General features: G+C 44.8%; 2 protein-coding genes across 2 annotated transcripts in view; one reads left to right on the top strand and one right to left on the bottom strand.

Moving 5' to 3' along the window:
* The window catches only part of LOC141078389 (nuclear envelope pore membrane protein POM 121-like), a 32747-nt gene extending 5489 nt beyond the window's left edge, over nucleotides 1–27258 (top strand). Inside the window, exons 2-6 of the mRNA XM_073565132.1 lie at nucleotides 22657–22821; nucleotides 23984–24061; nucleotides 24269–24434; nucleotides 24526–24617; nucleotides 27078–27258. Coding sequence (XP_073421233.1) covers nucleotides 22805–22821; nucleotides 23984–24061; nucleotides 24269–24434; nucleotides 24526–24617; nucleotides 27078–27258 — 534 coding nt within the window. The 5' untranslated portion in view covers nucleotides 22657–22804. The remainder of the gene's footprint in view (nucleotides 1–22656; nucleotides 22822–23983; nucleotides 24062–24268; nucleotides 24435–24525; nucleotides 24618–27077) is intronic.
* The window catches only part of LOC141080480 (uncharacterized), a 150350-nt gene that overhangs the window by 14261 nt on the left and 108826 nt on the right, over nucleotides 1–27263 (bottom strand). The gene's annotated exons all lie outside the window — the stretch shown is intronic.

The raw sequence follows: 27263 nt of genomic DNA, 5'->3' as shown, positions 1-27263 counted from the left end.
AGGTAAAAGCACACACAAAGGTGACTCCGTGGAGGTAGAGGGCAATAGAAGGGCGAACGAGGCTGCTAAAATAGCACAAGGCGGCCTAGAGAGAGCAGTGGACGGTGGCGGGGAGTCAGCGTATTCCAGCCACATTGGGTCTAGATGTCCTGAAATCCCTCCAGCAAAAGGCTGCCCAAACAGAGAAGGTACACCGGGGGAGACTGGGAGCTGAGCTGAACTCAAATGGAGTATGGGAGAATAAGGATAAAATGTGCCCACCAAAGTCCCTGTTCCCAATCATGGCGCAAGCAGCACATGGCCCCAATCACACCTCAAAAAGTCACATGTGTGCCATGGTAGATGCCTTCTGGATCGCTCCTGGCTTCAGTTGCGCAGCCGCGAAACTTGTACAATCATGCCTCATCTGTGCACAGCACAACCCAGGTAAAACAGTAAAAGTCCCTAAGAAAGCGACACCTAGGCCTCTCTACCCGTTTCAGAGACGGCAGATTGACGACATACAGCTACCAAGGTAGGAGTGTATGCAAATATCCTAGTATGTGTAGATCTCTTCTCTGGATGGCCAGAGGCCTACCCGGTGAAAACGGCTACAGCTCGAGCTACTGCAAAGAAACTGGTGATGGAACTAGTACCACGATTCGGTGTCCCTGAAACAATTGAATCAGACAGAGGTACACACTTTACTGCTGAGGTAATGCAAAATGTAATGCAAATGATAGGTGTAGAACAAGCATTTCATACACCCTACCACCCACAGAGTTCAGGGAAGGTAGAAAGAATGAACGGGACACTGAAATTGAAAATACAGAAAACCATGGAGCAGACCCATAGACCATGGCCAGAGTGTCTCCCATTAGCATTATTCTCAGTAAGGTACACACCCACGGGGAAAACTAAACTGTCACCCTTTGAGATACTGTTTGGAAGACCACCGAACACAGGGTTGTACTACCCACAGGTCTTAACACTCTGTGGATAATTTGACAAGTTATGTAATCCAGTTGCAAAAGCATTTAACTCAAATGCATTCTCTAGTTTTCTCTTCCATTCCAGATCCAGATAGTGTGGAAGGAACTCACTGTCTACAACCTGGTGATTACGTATATGTCAAGAAACACTCCAGAAAGACCCTTGAACCCCGATATCAAGGACCTTACCAAGTACTCCTAACAACGCCTACTTCTGTTAAGTTGGAAGGACGACCAACCTGGATCCACGCATCGCATTGCAAACTAGCCACAGGAGTTAACAAAGCATAAGAGTGCATAATGTTTTGGTTTGGTTTTGTTGCATTATCTGTAATAATGGTAGCTGCGTGGGACAATCTAAATTCTCCAATGTCCTTGAATAATAAGTTTATACAACATCATGAAAAAATACTAAATGATTGGTCAAATCATTTGCTGGATCTGCACACATTCAGCAGTATCAGCCACTAGTATTCCGTTCCTTGTTATTCCTATGCCACCCGAGGAATTATTTGCCTGGACCAGTTGTTCTGATACACTTGCTAATAATGCCACAAATAATGTGAAGTTATGGAACACAACTGTTGGTATACCTATTGTGGGATGGGTAGGATACCCTTGGTGGCAGGGTAATCTTTCAGGAAGTAATACATACCTTCAATATCTGGCATATAAAGGGGGGGCTTGGGTACCCAGGAATAGAACTCGATTAACCTACCTGGGGCAAATTCCAATGTATGGCCTACAAGTTAGTTTTAATGTAACTTCCCACTCTACTGATGCCTTCAAACCAATACTGCTAGAAAGAAGGTTGCATAACACGTCCTGGGAGTATTCCAATTTATTTCCCCAGGGCACTAACGAAACTTGTATTAATATTCCTGGTAATATGCCTTGTAACGAGTCCTCGTAATATAAGAAGGGAACCTCCCATTGTGGAAACCCTGATGCAGGTTATTGTAGTCCTTTAGGACAATTTTCACCTTGGTGCATGCTCCAGAATGCATCTGCGTTCATAGATTTAGTTCATAGACTGGTACTACAACATTCAGCCCTATGGGACCTACCTAGTGACATGTACTGGGTATGTGGAGACAATGCATATAAATGGTTGCCAGTAGGGGTAAAAGGTGCTTGTACTCTGGGTCGTTTGACTCCAGCTACCTTTGTTATTCCGAATGACCAGTTGAGTACTCAGAGCATACCTAAACACACGTTGTACAAAAGAGCTGCTGACAATACACCTCACCTCTCTGGGAGACCACATATAGTGCAGATGAGTGTGGCCAATAAAATTGTCAGCTCTATTTTTATTTATCCTATGATTACTCAAATGTGGGATAAATTAGTCAGGGCTACAGATTACTTAGATGACCAAATATGGGATATATTGGATATATTGAACACCACCGTTGCTGTCCAAAATCATTGTTGTTTGTATCTTCGTAATATATGTGCTATTGAAACTTGTTTTTTGGTGTATCTCTGTATGCAAGAAAAGATGTAGAAATAGATAAGGAAGTTTGACTGTAAACAACAAGAATTTAACTATTATTCCTTTGAGTCCTAGATTGACATCTCATTTCTGGCATGAAGGAGCGTACTCTTGCAATGATGGACGTGGCTTCAGTATCTGGGGGATGGAGAAGGTAGAAGACCTGTCTCCCTCAGGCAACCCGTCGGCCTGGGATAGTACCTGGTGAACGAGCCACTATCCGCTGTTGTTGCAGGATCCAGTGTTCCAGATTGTGGAAAATGAAGATGTCAAAGGGGGGAATGATAGGAACTGAAGGAGTTAAATTGAGTTCTGTCTTTGTTGCATTCTCTTGTTTAAAACCTTATCTGTTCTTCGAGGAGATGTCTCAGACATCTCCCTTGTGAACCAAGGTCAAATACCTCTGCTTTTTCGCCTAAATGACTTTCTTTGTCTAAAACAAGTTGTAAAATCATTTGTACTGCGCATGTCTGTAAAATGTTTAAATTCTTTACTATAAAAGACGGAAGCCTAACTGATAAGCCAGAGGCGTCTTGGAGGCATCCTGAGTTGTACCATACAGCTGGTGTCTGTGTAGTTCTTCTCCACGGAGCTGATTTAATTAGAGACATATGATGCTTCACACCCAAGAACATCGGTCCTTCAGATGAAAGAGTAATCTGAGGGATCCCGACAGTGGGCACTCCTAGTGTGAGGCTGCACATTGCTCTGGAGGACACATCATGGGCCCAGTTTTCAGCACCTGAGTGAAGTAGGCACCCCATGTTCTCAAAAGATGAATAAAAATACACCATTCGTTTGTGCTGGTTTGTGCTGCAAAAATTAACGTTTACGCCGCTTTGGTTCCAGAGATATAGCGCGTTATATTTTTATGAAGCTCCGCCCACTTTCCACCCCATGTTCTTAAATTTTAAAAATGAATACACCATTCGTTTGTGCTGGTTTGTGCCGCAAAAATGAACGTTTGCGCCGCTTTGGTTCCAGAGATATTGCGCGTTATATTTTTATGAAGCTCCGCCCACTTTCCACCCCATGTTTTAAAATTTTAAAAATGAATACACCATTTGTTTGTGCCGCAAAAATGAACGTTTGCGCCGCTTTGGTTTCCGAGATATTGTGCGCTCAATTTGCTGAAACTCCACCCACTTTCCACCCCATGTTCTTAAATTTTAAAAATGAATACACCATTCGTTTGTGCTGGTTTGTGCCGCAAAAATGAACGTTTGCGCCGCTTTGGTTCCAGAGATATTGCGCGTTATATTTTTATGAAGCTCCGCCCACTTTCCACCCCATGTTTTAAAATTTTAAAAATGAATACACCATTTGTTTGTGCTGCGTTTGTGCTGGTTTGTGCCGCAAAAATGAACGTTTGCACCGCTTTGGTTTCCGAGATATTGTGCGCTCAATTTGCTGAAACTCCACCCACTTTCCACCCCATGTTCTTAAATTTTAAAAATGAATACACCATTCGTTTGTGCTGCGTTTGTGCTGGTTTGTGCCGCAAAAATGAACGTTTGCGCCGCTTTGGTTTCCGAGATATTGTGCGCTCAATTTGCTGAAACTCCACCCACTTTCCACCCCATGTTCTTAAATTTTAAAAATGAATACACCATTCGTTTGTGCTGCGTTTGTGCTGGTTTGTGCCGCAAAAATGAACGTTTGCGCCGCTTTGGTTCCAGAGATATTGCGCGTTATATTTTTATGAAGCTCCGCCCACTTTCCACCCCATGTTCTTAAATTTTAAAAATGAATACACCATTTGTTTGTGCTGCGTTTGTGCTGGTTTGTGCCGCAAAAATGAATGTTTGCACCGCTTTGGTTTCCGAGATATTGTTTGCTTCTGCAGTTTCTTCTACGGACCAGGTAAGAACATCTGTGGACTGCTGGTGCCCTATTTACATTCTGCCACTACCAGCTGTAACCCTAGGGCCCCCACCCTAGTCAGGTTGGAGACAGGAGTGAGACTAGGGAGATGGTGGTCGGGTGGATCGCCCTTGCGGGTGTGAAGTCTGACGGTCTAGTTAGGGTTGCAGCGTAGGGAATCTAGATCGGCGGGGGCACCAGTGGTCCGCACCTGGTCTCAACGTTATTAAATTATTGTATATATTTTCTGTTGTGGTTTCTCAGCCAGAGGTGTGTCTGACTTTTCAGCTGCAGTCTTATTGGTTATTTTTGTCACGTGAGTGTTGGCTGTCCTCTCCCTGCTGACGTCACCTTGCAGGGAGGGTTTTAGGACCCAGTGGCTCCCATAGTTCCATCTGGGCCTGCTGAGGGGTTTTGTTTCTTTTTTTTATATTACCCAGCAGGCCTAACACATTGTTTAGCCAAATTACGTTGCACTATAAAAAGAATTCCAGGGAAAAAAAAGATTGTGATTACTTTTGACGTTGGCCAGTTTATGTAAAGTGACTGTCATCTTCTATGAAAATCTTTGCATAAATATGCAATGACCGTAGACATCACCACTTTGTGTGTGATGGCTTTGGATTGCAGTGTGAATATGGCTGGGTTAACATTACATTTTTGGGCATACGCTCCATTCATTTCTATGATCTGGCTGGGGTCCGCAAGTGACCCTAGTTGGCTCATTTTTGCTCCATATGTGGTTTTCTTGCTGGACTCAAAACCGTGGTAGACCATGATTTTGTGTCTGGCTCAAAACAAAAGTATTGTTATTTTAATATAGCTGTCCAACTAAACAGGACCTTCAGAGCTTAATAAATCTTTGCAAATCAAACACAGATAAAAATGGAATTACCAATAACAGATGAAACTTTGTAGACAGCAGAACTGTTTAAAGAACCATGAAACGGTTTAATCATAATGGGAAATCCACATTAACAAAATGTTAACAGAATAAAAAAAATTGGTAAGGCATATTTTAGGTTATTTTAAACATACACTTTAAGCACCAAAACAACCTTAGAGGAAAGCATTACTAACACTTTGTTTGGTGCCAGGATACTTTTAAACTTTCCACAACAATCTTGGAGCCTGTGACTTGCCACGGGACTCATGATGAGACAGATTCTCCACATATTCACTCCTCCTTTGTAAATATTACAACATGGGGTTGTATCTTGGTCTTTGCAGAGGCTGTTGTAATAAAGTCACACAGGTCATCATATTTCTCCCAGCCATTAAATTTTCTTCTACAATAGGCAACATAATGACCAAGAGACATATTGCCAGTTCCTGGAATGAAGGCAACAACCCCTCGTAGCACAAATGAATGACTGTCCAGATGTATGTTCACAGGTATTTCGGACAGTGTATACTGTGTTTCTGCACTTATTTCAATACAAAGTACTTGTCCACTGGTGCAGCTGTGCGTGACCGAACCACTGCAAAGGAATTTCAATGAAGATGCATCCTGAATTTTCAAGCCATCTGGACACTCTTGAGGTGACTTTAATGGCTTTAGACATTTTTGAAACATTTAGGTGTAGCCCATCTTCCAATGCTAGCTGAAGTTTACTAAGTCCATTAGTTTCTAAAATATGTATATTGATTGGCAGAAGAGGGATTGCTCTTGAATTAGCTATATTTCTATTGCAGTACACAGAAGAACACTGTGTTTTAATTATTACACTTGGTACCTGTCTCATTGTCATTGAGATTATGTGTGCAACATTACATTCAGCATTGACCTGCCTCACACCTGACTTCAGCTGAACATATTCAAATATTCCAGACAGTATTTTAGCCCTCATTGCATAAACTTCCTTTCCAACTCCCTTTGTCACAATTGTCTGCACCAATTCAAAAATTTCAATGGTGTTTTCTTTGATGACATAATTGCAAAATAATCCACTGTCCCAGAATGCACAACAAAGACACTGGCAAAATGAATCAAATGCACAGGTATTAATGATACTTATAAGCTTTTTGTTTACTTGTATTGGTTTTTTAGCTAGATGGTTACCATTTTTCAAAATGCTCACCTTTTTTTTTGGTTAAATTTTGTGTCCATGTGCAGCAACTCGGAACATGGGGTTAGGTAGGACAATCTCTTTTATGGAGGAATACTGAGACCTTTCCAATTTTCAACAGGCTGCTCCTGCAAGCTACTTTCATCACCCAATTTTATGTGAACTTGTGAATCCTCCTCACAGTTGCTGTTTTTTTGCCCATTCTCTTGGCTCATATTTTCACTGCTTTCGGTTTTCTTTATGGGAGCTGAGGAAAGTCTCATTTTGCCTTCCATAAATTCAAGGTGACGAATTACAAATCGGTCGGTTCTAATAGGGAGACATTCATGTTTAAAGAGTCCATTTTTTATGTTCTTAAATTCAGCCTCAACATTTGCAGAACTTGCTGTCATGTTCACACTTTTAAAGTGTGGAACCATTATGGCTGTCCAAAGTGGAAGGTAACATGCCATTCTTAAAAGATTTGGAACAAGTTCTGGAAGGAAATGTAAATTGTCTGTAAATGTAAAAATGTAAAATGTAAATTGGAAATGTAAAATGTAAATTGTCACCATGATTTGCTGCAAGCATCTTACTCCTTTCACAAATTTCTGTTGCCCATATTTTCAGGTCTGTTTGGCATGGTTGAATTGGCTCATCCTCTTGTTCTTTCATCTCTACTCCATAGTCATCTTCAGTGACAGTGGGTAAAACACGTCCCTCTGCAATCCGTCTCTTCAGTTGAACTTTGCTAGTCTCTGATAAAACTGGTGTGCCTCTGTCATCATTCCCTTCTGATTCACTAAAAGCAACAACTGAAATTGAATGAATGAGTTCTCTCGCATCATCAAGTGATGTAGACTGTAGAAGTTGTGCCATTGCTCTGAGATAGAATTCCCTTACTCTGTTTCCAGCTTGCCTCAGACATTCCCATCGGCTAATAAGCTTGATACAGTGCGCAACATCAATTCTAATAAAGCATGGTGGTAGTTTTGATGCAACATTCCTGGTCAACACTCCAAAACACTGATTTATATATGTCTTCAAGTCGGGGTAAGGAGTGAAAGCCTTAACTAGAGCTCCAAGCAAAGCGAGGGAGAAATCACAAACTGCTTCCTTTGGAACAGTAGCACCTGCTTGTTTCCATTCAGTCAGCCATTGTGCTATAGAATTAACAGTATGGCTCTCAGAAAGCATCTGCACTACTGGGATATGATCTCCACTCGAACACAAAACCCCTTGGTACAAAAAGATGTGTGCAGAAATGCCAACAGGTCTTTTTAGTTTTCTCACTACTGAACCTGTTGCATCAAAACTTACATAGGAACCCAAGTTCTTTGACTTTATTTGGTAGACTTGCATCTGAGACTGGGTCCAGTAATGGCAAAAAAAATTATCTAGACCAATGTTGTGTATGCTTCCAGTCTGAGGAACACTGTATTTCAGGAGATGTAATGAAAGAATTGGGTCCTTGTGCATTAACTCTCTTTCGCCAATCTCTTGCTTGGCTTTTCTTAGCGTTGCTAGATTTGGTAGATGGCTAGGCTCAGGGTCACCAACATCCATAACTTTATAAGCCTCAGCTGCTCGCCATACATGTGCTTGTTTTCGTCCTTCCCAGAGTTCTTTTGACAACCTTTTTCTTAAATCTCCTGATAATTTACGTTTTGATTTTCCTGTGTGGAGACTGTCATCAATATTGCAGATCATACACTTAAGCACTACTGGCTTAGCAATCTCTGGTATTTCTTCAACTTTTATGGATAGTTGTGCATCACACTCTGTGCAGCACCCTGTTATATCTATGTAGTTAGATACAACATTTGGATAAACCTTTGCCCTCCTGAATTTAAGTGTGCACGATGACTTGATATTTTTCCAGATCTCCTCATTCAATATGTGAGTCCATGTACCAGGTTTTAAGATTGTGTATTCTCTTTTATCAGCATACATAGATTTGTCATTGTAAATTACTTTTTCAGGCCAAATTTTGATCCAGCTCTGAAAAGAAAGACTGAACTCAAACTGAATGTCATAGCACTGAACTGATGAATGACTCTCTGTTCCTTCTGAGCTCTCACTGTTGGAAGGTTGTTTTGGGATATTTGTAACATCTTTGTACAGACCATGGGCTTCCCATACATTGTGCCGATTTGTCTTTACAAACGTGTAAAGGTTTTTTGGTGACATTTTGTTATTTAATTTTTGACACAAGTCTACCCATACTTTTTCTGAGGGGAATGCTATTGCCTGTCCTGTAATTTTTTTCATGTGAAGAACAGCTGCATTCAACAGAGTCCTTCATATGTTGAAATGATCGTATGTTGGGGCCATTGTATGTGTTGAGGGATCACTGTACTGAGATTAAATAATCCTATTCTTAGCATGCTCACTTCTCTCTACTTTTACAGATGAAAAGTGTAATGTGTATCTCTGCCTCTCCCATAGTAATAAATGGTGGGGGCGTGCCTGCCACAGCAAAGCCCTGTGGTCGGCAGTCACTCTGCACAGGGAGGTGATTGCTCCATGCAGGGGAGCACTGAGGGCCACTGCAGGAGATTGCAGGGGGTCCCAGTGGTCAGTACCAAACCCCCCCCCCCCCCCCGGGGGGGTGGGATAGGGGATAAGTTTTGCAGCAGAGTACTCTTTTAATGGGTTAAAGCATTACTGTAATTACAAACAACTTGATGTGTTGGAGAACTACAACCCCCAGCATACCCGGACAGCCTTTGACTGTCCGGTCATGCTGGGAGTTGTAGTTTTGCAACACCTGCAGGCACCCTGCTTGGGAAACACTGTTGTAGACAGATAAAAGTACAACTCCATGATTGAACTAAAGTTTCTTTGCTCAGGTAATAGCTTTGCAGAAATCTACCAAGACAGTTTAGCACATTTTCAGTTCAAATAAGTACACTTGATTTACCCTGGGAGTCTCTCAGCTAGTAGTCAAATTGTTAGGCCTTTCCCCAAGTTACAGTGTGTGGGGGAGGAGCATCACAAGCAGGAAATCGAAATGAAGTATGGGGTCTAGTAAGGAACAATTTATACATTTTTTTTATTATAAAATTGCTATGGCTAGCCGGTGTTTTTCATTTCTTTTTATCTCCCTTTATCCATATATCAGTTACAGTGATTTGAGGCACAAACTCAGTGCGAGATACAGCACAAACGAATGATGTATTTATTTATTTTTAAAATTTGAGAACATGGGGTGGAAAGTGGGTGGAGTTAAAGCAAATTGAGCGCACAATATCTCGTAAACCAAAGCGGCACAAACGTTAATAAACCAAAGCGGCACAAACGTTTTTTTTTGCAGCGCAAACCAGCACAAACGAATGGTGTATTCATTTTTAAAATTTAAGAACATGGGGTTGAAAGTGGGCGGAGCTTCATAAAAATATAACGTGCAATATCTCTGGAACCAAAGCGGCGCAAACGTTCATTTTTGCGGCACAAACCAGCACAAACGCAGCACAAACGAATGGTGTATTGACTTTTAAAATTTAAGAACATGGGGTGGAAAGTGGGCGGAGCTTCATAAAAATATAACGCGCAATATCTCTGGAACCAAAGCGGCGCAAACGTTCATTTTTGCGGCACAAACGAAGCACAAACGAATGGTGTATTCATTTTTAAAATTTAAGAACATGGGGTGGAAAGTGGGCGGAGCTTCATAAAAATATAACGCGCAATATCTCTGGAACCAAAGTGGCGCAAACGTTCATTTTTGCGGCACAAACCAGCACAAACGCAGCACAAACAAATGGTGTATTTTTATTCATCTTTTGAGAACATGGGGTGCCAACTTCACACAAGTGTTTTCAGCCCTGTCTCCTGTCTATTGTAATTGTATGTAGTAGAGTGACTGGCTGGGATACAGAACTTGCAGTTTTCTATCACACACCTATGACTGCAGGCAGCTTATATTAGACCTACATGTTTCTTACCATTTATGCGCAGCTGGTGATTAGAGTCTGTAACTGCTGTAGAGGAGAAGGCAGCTTCTCATATAACACAGCATTGCCCATCTCTGTCTATTTCTGGACCTTACGATGGGATATTTTCCATTATTAACCTGTTGTATACCTTGGTTGTAAACCTGTGAGTTTTTCACCCTCACTTATCCCACATTTTGTGCGGTTGGAGCGGTCCTTGAAGTTGGTTAAATATGGTCTGGGGGATCCATTGGGATATGGTTTCCTCCTTTTGGAATTCAATATGGTTCTGGATCTGGTGAAAGGTGGAGGGGAGTTTCGGCAAGGGTTTGTCGGATCCCCAGGAAATTCAAGTGAACATCGGAACCCTTGTGGTTATGGTGCTCCCAAGCTGGTGGGGTAACGACTGGGAGTAATTGTTGGTACATTTTATGTTCACTTTATGTTTGGTAATCACTGGATTTTGGGAGCTTCAAGGACTCCTACCAGCGTGTTAATATTATTTATGTTTTGATGTTTTATGGTATGTTTGTTTTAATAAAGGTGTGAATAATAACTTTATAAAAAAAAAAAAAGGGGATCAGTGTATACTCACCAAGTGCTTATTTTATATTACTTAAGATGGCAGATGGCACAGGCCTGAGTGGATTACCTGGAGCCTGGTGGTTAGGGGGGTCCTAGAAGTTGGTTAGAAATTGGTCTGGGGGATTCATTGGGATATGGATTCCTCTTTTTGGAAGTTAATATGGTTCTGGACCTGGTGAAAGGTGGAGGAAATTCAAGTGAATGTTGGAACCCTTGTGGCTATGTGCTCCCGATCTAGTGGGGGTAACAGCTGGGTGTAATTGTTGGTACATTTTATGTTTGGTAATCACCAGGTTTGGGAGCTTCAAGGACTCCCCCCAGCGTATTAATGTGATTTATGCTTTAAAGTTTATTTTATGTTTATTTTAATAACATGAATTTAAAAAAAAAAACAAAAAAACAAACAAACATTTGTTTTCCTTTTAGTGGGTCCTTGAAGCTATTTATAAATTGGTCAGTAGGGGTAACCATATTAAGTATGGACCTCTGGGTGGGGTTCTTGGAGTTGATGCTGAATCAGCAAAAAGGAATTGGAAGTTAAAATTCTGGATCTGGCTTTTGGTTACGGCTCTGGACGGGTAACTCTGGACGGGGTGTTACCCTGGAGCTTTTGGTGGTTGGACTTCCCGGAATGGGATGTTTGGTGCCCTCGAGCTGGTGGTTTACGGCTGTGGGTAACGTGGATTTTTTAAGTTCTTGTGTGTTTGCCAAAATATTTAGCCAGTATTTTTGGGGCTCCAAGAACCCTCCCCTCATGTCGTATATGATTGTGTATTTAATACTTATTGTAAATGTTTGTTATTTGTTAATAAACTGGCCGCGGACCCCCCCCCCCTGGGTTTGGAAGGATAACCAATTCAGGTATGGCACCCTGGTTTTGAGGGGTAATCATCTCGTGTATGGCCCCCTGGTGTGGAGGGTAACCATCTCGTGTATGGCCCCCTGGTGTGGAGGGGGTAACCATCTCGGGTATGGCCCCCTGGTATGGAGGGGTGACCATCAAGGTATGGCCCCCTGGTCTCCAGAAGCATTTATATTTTATAGGACCCTGTTAGGGTAATGTCCCTGGGGTCAGGGCAATCATATTTTGCATGCCTACAGAAGAAATTGGCTCCTCTGTGCCAGGGACGGCGGCTGGAGGGGTGAAGAAAACAAGGTTGTCGTCTGGACAATGCAGTTATCTAGTGCACAAAACTGAAGAGCACTGCACCTGATCTGTGTGCCCTTGAGTCAGTGGGAGTGACTAAGGGTAAAGTAATCAAGTGCATTAACATGAAGGGCGATATGCCTATTCCTGATGCCCTTGAGCTGGTGTGAGCGGCTAAGGGTATCATCAAGTGCATTAACACAAAGGGCAGTATGCCTACTCCCGGTGCCCTTGAGCCAGTGGGAGCCGCTAAGGGTAAAGTAATCAAGTGCATTAACAAAAAGGGCAATATGCCTATTCCCAATGCCTTTGACCCAGTTGGAGAGGTCAACAGTAAATGTTATCAAGTGCATAAAAAACAATTAACAATGGCGTGGCCGGGTTATTAATAATGCCTTTGTAGACTTTTTTCTGCTTTAGGTTTATTTAAATTGCTGCTTCCAGATATTCTGAATGTTATTTTATGGTCGGTTATAATGTTGATGTTATATTGTGTATAGTTTTAATTACTCCCTATTTATAATATCTTTCCATTGATATGTTCATCACTTTTCGGGTAGTGATAGTAAGTGGGTTTAAGACATTTTACTGCACAGCTACTGTAAATAATGGTGGTTTCTAGAACTAAAATCTGTGATTTGGTGAATTATTAGAGCTGGCTACAATACATGCGGTATAATAGTTTTTTGAGGCATGACAGATGTCATTATGCAGGTATTCAGATTGTGGCTATGACCTTAATTATGATTTACTTTCCACATTCCCCATTATGGGATCCTCATTGCAGGATGTTTAACAACTGCTATTTTGCTGTAGTTACCGTATTATCGATTATAACTTGGTAGCATGGCATCGATAAAATTAATCTGTCGGAGCTCTGGAATTTTAATTTTATTACTTGTGTGCACAGACTTTCCATAGCATGTAGAAATGGTTGATGGCTTTATTAGGCATGGTTGGTGGGGGCGAGTCCATTTAAGGTGTCAAATGGCCTCTCTGGTGGCGGTTTAGGAGTCAGGTGGAAGTTGCAGGCAAGTTAAGGTGGACTCATTTTAACTAATAGAGGATGTAAAACCTCATGGTGGTGAACAGGCTCGGCTTTGGTGGCCAGCCTCAAGGACGTTGTAATGGTAACGTCAATCAGGGGCGGCCACAGTGGTTAAGCACAGGAGTGAGGATAATGGGGTCATTGGTGCCCTGAAAGTTTACTGGCTCTGCTTGAATGGCAAGCCAGTGTGTGCCGCCCCTTTATGGCTGTCTGGCCTGGTTCTGTATGTCAGACAGCTGGGATATCACAGTACTTGTCAATCCCAATGTACTAGCACTTCACCTGACTCCTACTGTGATTGTGTTAATCCTGTGATTTAAATAAAGCTGTGGCCATTTTGACAACCAAAATAATGTGTTGTGTATTTATTCTAGTGCCTAGGTTTACTGTAGTTATGGTGGTTTTAACATGGAGTGGGGGTCCGTCCCATATCCATAAGTCACTAAGTGTCTGACTGCCATTCCATTCCAGTGTCAGTTGAATTCCAACCAGAGTACACCTCATTCTACTCAGTGTGCTTCCGATGAGGTGATCAGGAGCACGTGGAGGTCTGGCGCTTGACTGCTCCTCTGAGCCGAGTGTTCATGTGTATGGGGGAGTCTGAAGAGATGGCGGCGTGCAGCCAGCGATGTCATTTGTATGGCTTACTTTATATACAGTTATTTGTTGTCTTCACACTCTGACATTGTCGTTGAGGATGTCACTGATTTTTGCTGCATTTCGGCGCGCACGGCGCACCGTCAAAAGTGCGCAGCACGCTACTTTCACACTGGCAGCGCATGATCTGCGCACCCTATGCTAAAGATAGGGTGCGCCGATCGCATGCGTGCAAATGCGAAAGTAGGCGGTGATCCCGGATGGGGCGGGCAGGGAGCCGGCTCGGGGCGGGGCTTAACGACGCAGGGCGCAGCGTTGTTTTAACGCAAATGTGAAACCAGCTTTATAGGGTATCCGCCTCCAATAGCGGGATCTTTTTTTTTTTTTTTTTTTATACATGCTCTTTTGGCCAAAAAGGCATCTTTATGTGTGGGAGGCATACTGCTGTATGATTGGTGACCTCCTTTCATATCTATGGGAAACCTTTGTCACTGTGAAAATTGATGAATAGAACGGAGTATGAACAAAATGGATTTGACAAATTACCAGCTGTACAGAATAGCAGATAATAGAGGCTAGACCACATTGGGTACAAAAATAATGTATTATTATAGGACTACTGTTATACCCTTGCCTTGGACCGGACTTACCTGGAGGTGCACGGTCAAATGACCACTTGGTTTTACACTAGAGCTCCTGATGATGGAGCTAGACTTGAACGAGAGGTGGTCGCCAGGTGCCGCACCCAGGGCAGTGTTCGATATCGCAGCTGTTGACTCCAAGGGTGGCACACAGGCTATGACCCGGAGTAGCTGGCCACACAGGCACAGAGTCACTGGCAGGCACGGAACCGCAGGTGCTGTTTCTGGCTCAAGTACCACAGGAGCGGCTTCAGGGGGTCAGATTCCACAGATGCGACTTCAGGCTAGACGAGAACAGGGAAAGGTTCCGGATCAAACAGGGGGAACTCAAAGGGCGCAGGTTAACGGTATTTGTTCAGACACAGCAGGTTTAGAGGTAGATAATTGTAAGGGACACAAAGGAGTATCCGTAAGTGTACAGATATATGTGTGTGTATATATGTATATTAATATTTATTAATGTTGGATGTTATGTACCCTTTCCCTTTAACGTTAATCGTATTTATTGTACATGCCATGTAAATGTCTATTTATTGTATCTGTTATATGTACCTTATTTAACATTGGACATTGTTAGGCCATGTGTGAGCTTGTTTTTGGCGAGTCAAGTTGTACTTTTGAACGACACTTTGTATTAACATATCGTGTACAAACGGGGGGGAAAAATTGCATTGTGGTAAAATTGCAAAAAATGTGTAATTCCAGTTGTTGGGTTTTTTTTTCTCCATGTTCACTAAATGCTGAAACTGAACTGCAATTATGATTCTCCAGGTCATTGCAAGTTCAGACACCAAACATGTCTAGGTTCTTTTTTTTTTTTTAAGTGGTGAAGAAAAAATTCCAAAATTTGGTTTAAAAAGGCGCCATTTTCTGGGACCTGTAGCGTCTCCATTTTTTGTTCTCTCGGGCTGGGTGAGGGCTTATTTTTTGAGTCACGAGCTGACTTTTATTGATCCCAATTTGGTGTAGATACAATCTTTTGATCACTTTTTTATTGTAATGGCGACCGAAATAAAATGTAATTCTGACGTTCTGAATTTTTTTTTTTTTTCTCTTTACAACATTTAGCGAACGGGTTAATTCTTTTATATTTATCGAGTGATTCTGAACACGGCGATTCCAAATGTGTGCATTTCATTTATTTTTGAATGGGGTGAAAGGGGGTGATTTGAACTTTTATATTTTTTTTTTTTTCAAACTTTTTGCATGCTGCAATAGCCTCCATGTGAGACTGGAAGCTGCATTACTTTGATCGCCTCTGCTGCACACAGGTGATGATCAGATCGCCTGTATGTAGCAGAAATGCTCACTTGCTATAAGCACCAAAGGAAAGGTGGCGCTCGTAGCAATTCGGCAATGAGAACCATAGAGGTCTGCTTCAGGCCTCTGGTTGTCATGCTGACCCATTGGTGTCCCGTGATCTTGTGATGGGGTCACTAATGGGCAGGATTTGACACCCTTCCGGTAAGCATGAGTTAATTGCCGCTGTCAGAAATTGGGGGTGAAAGGGGGTGATTTCATCTTTCTTGTTCCTAACTTTTTACTGTATGTAATAGTTCACTTAGTGGGCTTGAAGCTGCTTTTGTGTGATCACTTGTGCTATACTTGGTGATTAATCAACACTGCTATGTATAGATAAAATCATGGTCTCCTATGAGCGCCAGCTACGAGCTGGCTTTCACAGCAGAATAGTCATGCCAAGCATGGGGAACTTCAGCAGAGCTCACACTGTCATGGCAACCCTTCGGCGCCCCTCCATCACATCATGGACATGCCAGTGGTTGCATGGAATGATGCCCCTTCCTGCTGGTGCATGTTAGTTAAATTTAGCAGGATTGACAGGTTAAAAGTTATGGGCACAGCTCTTCTTCACCCACGGCAGTTAGACACCAGATGTCTGATTAAATCAACAATCATCTGCTGGGAAATATTTGGGCTCAGTGTCAGCCTGCATCAAAGACAGGGACGCGTACATATATGTCATGTCATGACTGTGTTAAACCATGAGTAATTACTCTGTCGCCTCATTGGGGGGACACAGAACCATGGGTGTTATGCTGCTGTCCACTAGGAGGCGACACTATGCATAATCTAAAAAAGATTAACTTTGGCTCCTCCTCTGCAGTATACACCCCTGGACGGCGTCAGCCTTCTCCAGTTTTTGCTTAGTGTCACAAGGAGGCACACCTAAAGATTTTGTTTTTTTATTTTTACTCCGTTTTTTTCCAACGGATTACAGATGAAGAAAAGTGGGTCTCCAGTGAGACTCCCGACATGGCTCCTTCCTCGGCCCCCTATTATGGGGTGCCCGGTTGAAGTGGAGATGGCTATTCCCCATGTCGCTCCTTCCCCAGTCCCTTGGGTACTGGTCCGAAGTCGAGACCCCCCTCCTTCCCCAACCCCTTTGGGGTCTGGGTTGAGGTCGAGGTGAGGATGAAGACCCCCTGATGGCGACAGACACACCCTCCCTAATCCCCCTCTGGGGGTATTAGGTTGAGACGCCTCAGGTAGGGTCTGTACGAGGCAGCATTCTGCAGCTTAAACAGCCGGGGACCCCAGCCCTGCTGCCGTCTCCTGTTGGGGCCGGGGGAGAGTGCAGGCAGACATGGCACATACAGAGACAGTGCTCCCTGCGCCCCTGTCTCTGCGGCACCAGCTCCATAGTGCCTCAGGGGGACCCCTCACATGGAACCGCTATTGCTGCCAGCCCCACTGCTATTCTGCCTTCCAATCCGGGGAGGGTCTGGTTCAGATCCAACCCCCTCCCGGACATCCGCCCCGCCCTGGGGCCCTTCTGGGCATCAGGCTGCTAATTTAGACCGCGGCTTCAGCCTAGCTGAAGCTGCCGCCTCCTCCCCGCCCCCCCGGATGACGAATATGACACTCTACAGTGTCATAGAAGGGGCGGATCGAGGCAGAAAGGGCGCATTTTTACATAGCCCTGCGCGCCCTTTCTCAGCTCTCCGCCCCCTTCTTCTCCTCCTCATCTTCACGGTGGCCATCTTTGCTGCAGCAGAAGCCATCTTTGACATCAGCAGCAATGTCAGCAGTCTCCGGGGGGCACAGGACTGTGATTTGTCGGCGCTGGACCTAGGGGCACACTGGTGGGGTAAGATCACAGCTGGGTTCTCTCTACTCAGCTGTGAATCCATATTACCTATAAGGCTCTCCTATAGGTTTCCTCTGCGTTGCCACCCCTGTAAGGTCCCTGCTAGCCAGCCTCTGTGCACTATGCTGGGCTCAAGGAAAAGAACCAGGCAGGACTGCTTTTATACATTCTTCACAGCCTGCAAAACCACTCTCCCCAGTGGCAGCACGTACCCGCACTGCCGGGATTGTATCCAAAATACTGTGTCAGAACCCCAAGAAGCCCCTACCAATGCTTCAGCGTCTGCTACCACGCCGGAATGGGCTACTCAGGTGTCGCAGTCTATGACACAGTCCATAGATAATCTAACCTCTACACTACTTCAGGCTCTGCAGGGTCATGTCTCAGCTATGAACGTTACCCAGCAAAGGGACGGCTTGTCTCAAGGACATGCCATTTGCGACACTCACAGACGTAAGCGGACCCACAGGTCGCGGTCATCTGCATCATCCCATAGCACACGGTCATCCCCCTCCAGGGAGAGACATCGTGGTTCCAGGTCACCTAGACCGTCCCCTAACAGAGACAGACAACGCAGATCTCCTCAGCGATCCCCGACCACAGAGGACCTCCGCCCCAGTTCACCCACCAGGGAACGCCTTAGCGACACGCAGGATTCGGAAGGCATCTGTGACTCCGACAACGAAATGGAGAGGTCTTTGGTACCTTGTCCCCCCTAGCAATACAGCGCTAGTTGAGGACATAATCTCTTCCATCCATCGGGTGCTGGATATTTCTGATCCAACCCCGGAAGCCCCAGAACACAAGATTTGCTGTGAAAGTGTTCTGAAACCACCAAAGGTCTTCTCTAATCACCCGGAATTTCAGGCGATACTTACTAAGCAGTTTGCGCAGCCTGAGAAGAAATTTGCCAATCGTAAATATTTGGAAGCAAGGTACCCCCTTCCCACAGAAGGACACCAAGGAGTGGACAGATCCACCCGAAGTGGACCCCCCAGTCTCTAGGCTAGCAGCACAGACCCTCCTCTCACTGCCAGATAGCTCAACCCTCAGGGACACAGCAGACCGGCAGGTAGAACGCATGGCTCGTTCAATCTTCGAAGCGGCAGGGGCCTCTCTGGCTCCCGCTTTCGCTTCAGTCTGGGCGGCCAAAGCCATTCTGGCTTGGGCCATAAAACTGCAGGCTGGCCTCCAAGCCACAAATCCTGAGCTGTCGGACCAGGCGGTTCAAATAGCGGTGGTAGCAGATTACATGCTTCATGCAGCTCTGAATTCCGCAAGAGGTGTAGCGGGTATATCATCAAACGCCATCACGATCCGGCGTATCCTTTGGTTGCGGGAATGGAAGGCGGACTCAGCCTCAAAGAAGTCCCTCACACATCTCCCGTACCTCAGTGGGCGGCTTTTCGGTGAAAAGTTGGACACCATGATATCCAATGCCACTGGGGGTAAGAGTACCTCTCTCCCACAACTAAAACCCAAACGCACGTTCAAAAGGCGTAACCAAACTCTATTCCGATCCTTTCAAAATTCTTCAGGCTAGTCCGTCTCGCGCCCAGCACAAAATCGTAACCGCTCTCCGCGCAGAGACAACCCACGGGCGGCGCAGAGGCTGGACAGGACCTGGCAGTCGAAAACAGGCCAGGCAAAGCCCAAAGGAGGAAAACCTCAGACTTTCTCCTCATCATGACTCACAAACTCCGGAAGACACCCCACCCGTAGGCGGATGACTGCTACTCTTTTAGCAGGTCTGGCTGCCGATTACAGAAGACAGGTGGGTCAAGGAAATAGTGTCTTCCGGATACAAGATCGAGTTCACTTCCAGCCCACCGCACCGGTTCTTCCTCTCTATTCCCCCAAAACCGCCAGACAAGGCTCGTGCCTTCCATCAAGCCGTTTCCTCCCTCCTTCAGACAGGGTCATAGTACCGGTTCCCGCAGACGAGCGCTTCCGAGGGTTCTACTCCAATCTGTTCGTAGTCCGAAAGAAGGGAGGCAGCGTCCGGCCCATACTAGACCTCAAACAACTCAACAAGTATGTTCGGGTTCGTCATTTTCGCATGGAGTCCCTTCGGTCAATCATTGCGTCCATGGATCAAGGACAATATCTCGCCTCCATAGACATACAAGACGCATACCTACATATACCGATTGCTACCGCCCATTCGCAATCAACCAGGACCACTACCAGTTCGTGGCTCTCCCGTTCTGACTCGCCACGGCTCCCAGAACGTTTACCAAGATCATGGCAGCCACCATGGACGTTCTACACTCCAGAGGCATCGTAGTCGTTCCATACCTGGACGACCTTCTTATCAAGGCTTCCACCTTCAAGGATTGCGAGGTCAGCGTCTCAATCACTATCGACACTCTGAGTCACCTGGGCTGGTTAGTCAATTTACAAAAGTCGTCAACTACCCCGAGTCAGTCTCTGATCTTCCTGGGAATGTTATTCGACACCTCCAGAGGTCTAGTGCTCCTTCCCAGGGACAAGGCACTGGCTCTCCGTCTAGGAGTCCGCATACTCCTCCACAATTCCCTCCCGATCTCTCCGGTTTGCCAAGAGAGTACTCGGCAGGATGGCAGCAGCAATGGAGGCGGTACCATTTGGCCAGTTTCACCTCAGGCCTCTTCAACTAGCCATCCTCAAGTCCTGGGAATCCTTTCTCCCTGGACATGGAGTTCCGGCTAACATCGAAAACCAGGAGGTCCCTGCACTGGTGGCTCAAGCCAACCTCGCTTGCAAGGGGAAAATCCTCTCAGGTCAATGGAAGGTTCTGACCACCGATGCAAGCCTGACAGGTTGGGGTGCGGTGTACCTACATCACAGGGCACAAGGCAAGTGGTCACCAGTGGAAGCGACCATGCCCATCAACATCCTGGAGATTCGGGCCATCTTCCTCTCATTGAGAGCCTTTCATCACTTGCTGGCAGCCTCTCATATCAGAATACAGTCGGACAATGCCACAGCGGTGGCATATGTGAATCACCAAGGCGGGACCCGCAGTACCCAGGCGATGAGAGAAGTGGCACATATCCTCCACTGGGCAGAAGACACGAGGTCGGTACTCTCTGCGGTCCACATTCCGGGTGTGGACAACTGGGAAGCCGACTTCCTCAGCAGACAAGGAATGGACTCGGGGGAGTGGTCTCTCCATCCCGAAATTTTTCACCAGATCTGCCATCCCGGACGTGGACCTCATGGCATCCCATCTCAATGCCAAGGTCTCCAATTTCATGGCCAGGACACACGATCCGCGGTCGCTCGGAGCAGATGCCTTGGTTCAGGACTGGACCCAGTTCCAGCTTCTGTACATTTTTCCACCCCTCCCCCTGATCTCCAGAGTTGTGAGAAAGATCAAACAAGAGGGAGTTCCAACCATCCTGATCGTGCCAGACTGGCCCAGACGCAGATGGTATGCCGACATCGTACAACTTACAGCAGATGCCCCCTGGCGTCTCCCCGACCGTCCCGACCTTCTGTCACAAGGCCCGTTCTACCATCAGAACTCAGGGGCTCTCAATTTGACGGCGTGGCCATTGAGACCTGGGTTCTAACCCAGGCAGGGTTTTCACCGGATGTCATTAGAACCATGATCAGGGCACGGAAGCCAGCTTCCGCCAAGATTACCGTACCTGGAGAGCTTTCTTTACCTGGTGCGAATTTCATGGACAGAACCCACTCCCCTACTCCCTCCCAAAGGTACTCGGTTTCCTTCAATCGGGCCTGGATGCCATGCTATCCCTGGGCTCGCTTAAGAGCCAGGTGTCAGCGCTCTCAGTGCTCTTTCAGAGACACATTGCTAACAAGCCGCAAGTGAGGACTTTTCTCCAGGGGGTTTCCCAATTGGTTCCCCCCTACAGACGTCCACTGGAGACATGGGACCTCAACCTGGTCCTGACAGCATTGCAGGCACCACCTTTCGAACCCCTTAAGGAAGTCTCACTCCGCCTTCTATCACAGGTGGTTTTTCTGGTGGCAATCACCTCGCTACGCAGGGTGTCTGAACTTTCAGCACTCTCTTGCAGACGACCTTTCCTGGCTTTTCACCAGGACAAGGTGGTTCTCCGTACAGTCCCATCTTTCCTTCCGAAGGTTGTGTCCAGCTTCCACCTCAATGAGGAAATTTCACTGCCATCTCTTTGCCCGGTTCCAGTTCACAGAGTGGAGAAGGCTCTGCATACGCTTGACCTTGTCAGGGCATTGCATATATACGTGTCTAGGAGTGCCCCCTTCCGGAAGTCTCTTCCGGAAGTCGTTCACAAGGGTCTGCCGGCTTCCAAAGCTACCCTTGCCAGGTGGATCAAGTCCACCAAACAAGAGGCTTACCGCCTTAACAATTCTCCTCTTCCGGCCGGTATCACGGCACACTCTACGCGGGCGGTAGGGGCCTCCTGGGCCATTCGGCACCAGGCTTCGGCACAACTGTGTAAGGCGGCCACTTGGACTAGCCTACACACGTTTACGAAACACTACAAAGTTCATACCCAGTCCTCAGTGGACGCGAGCCTGGGTAGACTGGTTCTGCAGGCGGCAGTGCCCCAAGTTTAGGGACCTGTCAGCACAATATTCGTCCTTTGCTTCCCACCCAGGGACTGCTTTGGGACGTCCCATGGTTCTGTGTCCCCCAATGAGGCGACAGAGTAAAGGAGATTTTTGTGTACTCACCGTAAAATCTCTTTCTCTTACACTCTAATTGGGGGACACAGCTCCCACCCTGCTGCACTTACGGGCCGTTGTTACAGTTGAGTTCTCATATTGTTCTTTGAGCTCGTACATGGCCTTATTACAGGCATGGTTATGTTATTTCTGTTATGTTCCTCCTAATGCTTTTGCAAAAAACTGGAGAAGGCTAATGCCATCCAGGGGTGTATACTGCAGAGGAGGAGCCAAAGTTAATCTTTTTTAGATTATGCATAGTGTCGCCTCCTAGTGGACAGCAGCATAACACCCATGGTTCTGTGTCCCCCAATTAGAGGCTAAGAGAAAGATTTTACGGTGAGTACACAAAAATCTCCTTTTTTCTCAGTCTTTAGTTGCACTGAGTGTTGCATTGAATGTATGCCATCAGGAAACATAAGATATCTTTGTACTGCATTCTTAGTGGAGGAATAAATACAAGATATAGGCTTCTATTGGATTCTATTCAGATCTAATCTATGCTGTCTGTTGTAACACTTCTTGGATAGTAAAGAATTTTTTTTCTTCCCTTCAAAGGCTGAACAGTCTGTTATCTACTAGCTTGACCTCCCCTTCGGTTACATGTCCACCTCCAGACCCTTGTGCAAAGGAGACTGTGCTCAATGCCATCCGAGAGCGCAGAAAGAGATTTAACAAAGATGAAGAAAACCGTGAAAGTGGATAGATGGAGAACAAAAGTCGGTAAGAATTCAGAGTGCTGACTATGGCAGGAGGCTAAGCCACCTCAACTTTACGTTGACCTTGTAAGCTAGGCAATGTGGGAGACTCAAATAGAGAAGTACTAATGAAGGACTGCAGAGTATTCTTTTTTTTTTTTTTTTTTTTTTTTTAATTTGTTTATTAAACTACAGGCAGTTTTACAACACACACATATAGTACAAGGTGTTAAGCTTGATACAAAACATACATATGTCCAGACAGCATGAAGACGCGTGGCAAAATATGTACATCAACTGTGTGTAAATAAAGCAAACATAATATCAATTGAATCACAGTAGTGTTGTGTTATTGTACCAGTAATAAAACCTGCCTAGCTTCTAAACCCTACCTACACCTACCAAAACATAAACTATTCCGCAGCCTACTTCTATATAATAAGCAGTTTACTGTGCGACATCTCCGCTCTGCAAAGTGAGGTGAGCGGAGTTCCACCTCTCCCAAATCTTTTTAAATTTACCCGGGCATCCTCTATTCTGATACAGCGTACGTTCATATGGGATAATTGAATTTACCAGAGTGATCCAGGACCCAAGAGAAGGAGGCGAATTTCCCATCCACCGTAATGCTAGTACCTTCCGTGCCATGAACAGCGTCTCCCGTAGAAAAATCCCAACATAATGACCCATGCTTCCTCATCCCACACTCCAAACAGACAGATCAGTGGTTCAAGTGGAACAGGGGTTTGTACCAAGGATGTTAATAATAACGTCACCTCCCTCCAGTATTGCACAACAACAGGACAACACCAGATCATATGAATAAAGTCCGCATCTATTGAATGACATCTCAAACATTCCGATGACGAGTATCGGCCCATCTTAGAGTCGAGCCGGGGTCAAATATGACTGATTAATAATATATAACTGTATCATCCTGTTATTGGCAGATGGAGATACCCATATTGGCGACTCCAGGATTTCTTCCCATTCCTCACCCTGTACATCCGGGATGAGCCTCTCCCATTTCTTCTTTCATATATGTATATAGAGAGGAGCGTATTCTTTTTAGTGGTGAAAATTCTTAACTTTCTAAGTGGAGCTGTACTGATTAGTCCAGAGCTCAGTTAGCTCTGCTGTACATCTGTATCTGACAGTAACTTTTCTTGCCCCTCACCTTCCGCTAGGAGGCAGGTTAGCAATGGAATTGGGGAGTCTTCAGCTGAATCTCCAGTGGTAAATGGTTCCTTGACTTCTGGTTCCAAGTAAGTAATGTCAGTTTCATTAGCCCATGTGTTGTTTTTTTTTTTCTTTTTTTGTTTTCCTTGACACTGTAGCACATTTGGGGGGTCCTAATTCATTCTTTAAAGCCTTTACTGCTCCAACAGCTTTATTGGTATTTATTTTTTGGGCCTGACTATTCATTGTCATTTTTCTAACTTTTGCCTGTACCCACACACTTGTTTCTTTAGGTCAGACACCCTGAAAAGGGCTCTAAATACACTTGATGAGACGAGCAACAAATGCTCCCGTACCTCCTCAAATGGCTCACTGAGTAGCTGCACAATAAATGGATTTACAATGTCCTCTCATAATGCAATCACCAGCTCTTTGAGTTCCAGCAGAGTACTCCTGCAGGTATTGTATGGGTGATAGATATATTATATGGCTCCATACCAGTGACCAATAATAACATTGTATTGATATGCAATTGTTTCACCTCCTTTAGAAAAGTAAAAGAAACTACCAGAATACATCTGTAATTTCAAGCCCATCCTCATCTCGGAGCCAAATGCCAGACGTGTTCTCCAAAAAGGCCAGGTAACGACTAATATATGCAGAAGGCTTTAGCCAGAATGTGTTATAAAAGGGGTTGGGAGGGGGGAGTATTACAATATATGTATATATATTTATATTATTTTCAACTTTGAAACACTCAGGGAAGCTGTTGCTGTCATTTGCCATGAAAACCTAGTGTAGTGCTAGTTCACTTTACAACTGCAATACATGTAGGGGAGATAAGCTTGTACAGTCATGGCCAAAAGTTTTGAGAATGACACAAATATTATATTTTCACATGATCTGCTGCCCTCTGGTTTTTATGTGTGTTTGTCAGATGTTTTTATCACATACAGAAATATAATTGCAATCATATTATGAGTAGCAAAAGGTTATATTGACAGTTAGAATTAGTTAATGCAGCAAGTCAATATTTGCAGTGTTGACCCTTCTTCTTCAGGACCTCAGCAATTCTCCCTGGCATGCTCTCAATCAACTTCTGGATCAAATCCTGACTGATAGCAGTCCATTCTTGCAAAATCAATGCTTTTATTTTGTCTGAATTTGAAGGTTTTTGTTTGTCCACCCGTCTCTTGATGATTGACCACAAGTTCTCAATGGGATTAAGATCTGGGAAGTTTCCAGGCCATGGTCCCAAAATCTCTGTTTTGTTCCCTGAGCCATTTAGTTATCACCTTTGCTTTATGGCAAGGTACTCCATCATGTTGAAAAAGGCATTGTTGATCGCCAAACTGCTCTTGGACGGTTGGGAGAAGTTGCTCTTGGAGGACATTCTGGTACCATTCTTTATTCATGGCTGTGTTTTTAGGCAAGACTGAGAGAGAGCCCATTCCCTTGGCTGAGAAGCAACCCCACACATGAATGGTTTCAGGATGCTTGACAGTTGGCATGAGACAAGACTGGTGGTAGCGCTCACCTGGTCTTCTCCGAATAAGCCGTTTTCCAGATGTCCCAAACAATCGAAAAGGGGATTCATCAGAGAAAATGACTTTACCCCAGTCCTCAGCAGTCCACTCCCTGTACCTCTTGCAGAATATCAGTCTGTCCATGATGTTTTTCCTGGAGAGAAGTGGCTTCTTTGCTGCCCTTGAGACCAGGCCTTGCTCCAAGAGTCTCCGCCTCACAGCACGTGCAGATGCACTCATACCTGCCTGCTGCCATTCCTGAGCAAGCTCTGCACTGCTGGTAGCCCGATCCCGCAGCTGAAACACTTTTAAGAGACGGTCCTGGCGCTTGCTGGTCTTTCTTGGGCGCCCTGGAACCTTTTTGGCAACAAGGGAACCTCTCTCCTTGAAGTTCTTGATGATGCGATAGATTGTTGACTGAGGTGCAATCTTTCTAGCTGCGATACTCTTCCCTGTTAGGCCATTTTTGTGCAGTGCAATGATGACTGCACGTGTTTCTTTAGAGATAACCATGGTTAACAGAAGAACAATGATGCCAAGCAGCAACCTCCTTTTAAAGTGTCCAGTGGTGTCATTCTTACTTAATCATGACAGATTGATCTCCAGCCCTGTCCTCATCAACACCCACACCTGTGTTAATGGAGCAATCACTGAAACGATGTTAGCTGGTCCTTTTAAGGCAGGGCTGCAATGATGTTGAAATGTGTTTTACGGGATAAAGTTCATTTTCTAGCCAAATATTGACTTTGCAAGTAATTGCTGTTGAGCTGATCACTCTTTATAACATTCTGGAGTATATGCAAATTGCCATTAGAAAAAATGAAGAAGTAGACTTTGTAAAAATTAATATTTGTGTCATTCTCAAAACTTTTGGCCATGACTGTATATGTCTCACTCCTCCCCATCTGGGTGTTTGCAAAAACATAGGGAGAATGAAGTTTGGGACGGCAGTGCAATTTTTGTTTGTGAATGGCAAAGTGAACAGTGTCATAGAAAATGGCAGGCAGCCACAATTCTTTAGGTTGGCGCTGCTTACTGCTCTCTACAGAGATCTCAACAGCAGTGATATCATTGTGACTGATGTGCTCAGATCACAGTTCAGAAGTCCGTATCATACTTAAAACCGTAAAAGTGGATAGATGGAGAACAAAAGTCGGTAAGAATTCAGAGTGCTGACTATGGCAGGAGGCTTAGCCACCTCAACTTTGCGTTGACCTTGTAAGCTAGGCAATGTGGGAGACTCAAATAGAGAAGTACTAATGATGGACTGCAGCATATTCGTTTTAGTGGTGAAAATTCTTGACTTTCTAAGTGGAGCTGTACTGATTAGTCCAGAGCTCAGTTAGCTCGACTTTACATCTATATCTGACAGTAACTTTTCTTAATGTCAGTTTCATTAGCCCATGTGTTTTTTCTTTTTTTGTTTTCCTTGACACTGTAGCACATTTGGGGGGTCCTAATTCATTCTTTAAAGCCTTTACTGCTCCAACAGCTTTATTGGTATTTATTTTTTGGGCCTGACTATACATTGTCATTTTTCTAACTTTTGCCTGTACCCACACACTTGTTTCTTTAGGTCAGACACCCTGAAAAGGGCTCTAAATACACTTGATGAGACGAGTAACAAATGCTCCCGTACCTCCTCAAATGGCTCACTGAGTAGCTGCACAATAAATGGATTTACAATGTCCTCTCATAATGCAATCACCAGCTCTTTGAGTTCCAGCAGAGTACTCCTACAGGTATTGTATGAGTGATAGAT

Source organism: Dendrobates tinctorius, unplaced genomic scaffold, assembly GCF_039654945.1.
Source record: "Dendrobates tinctorius isolate UK_male_01 unplaced genomic scaffold, ASM3965494v1 ptg000016l, whole genome shotgun sequence".
Taxonomy (NCBI): Eukaryota; Metazoa; Chordata; class Amphibia; order Anura; family Dendrobatidae; genus Dendrobates; species Dendrobates tinctorius.
The sequence above is the reverse complement of the archived record's forward strand: the minus strand, read 5'-3'. Positions and strand labels throughout refer to the sequence as shown.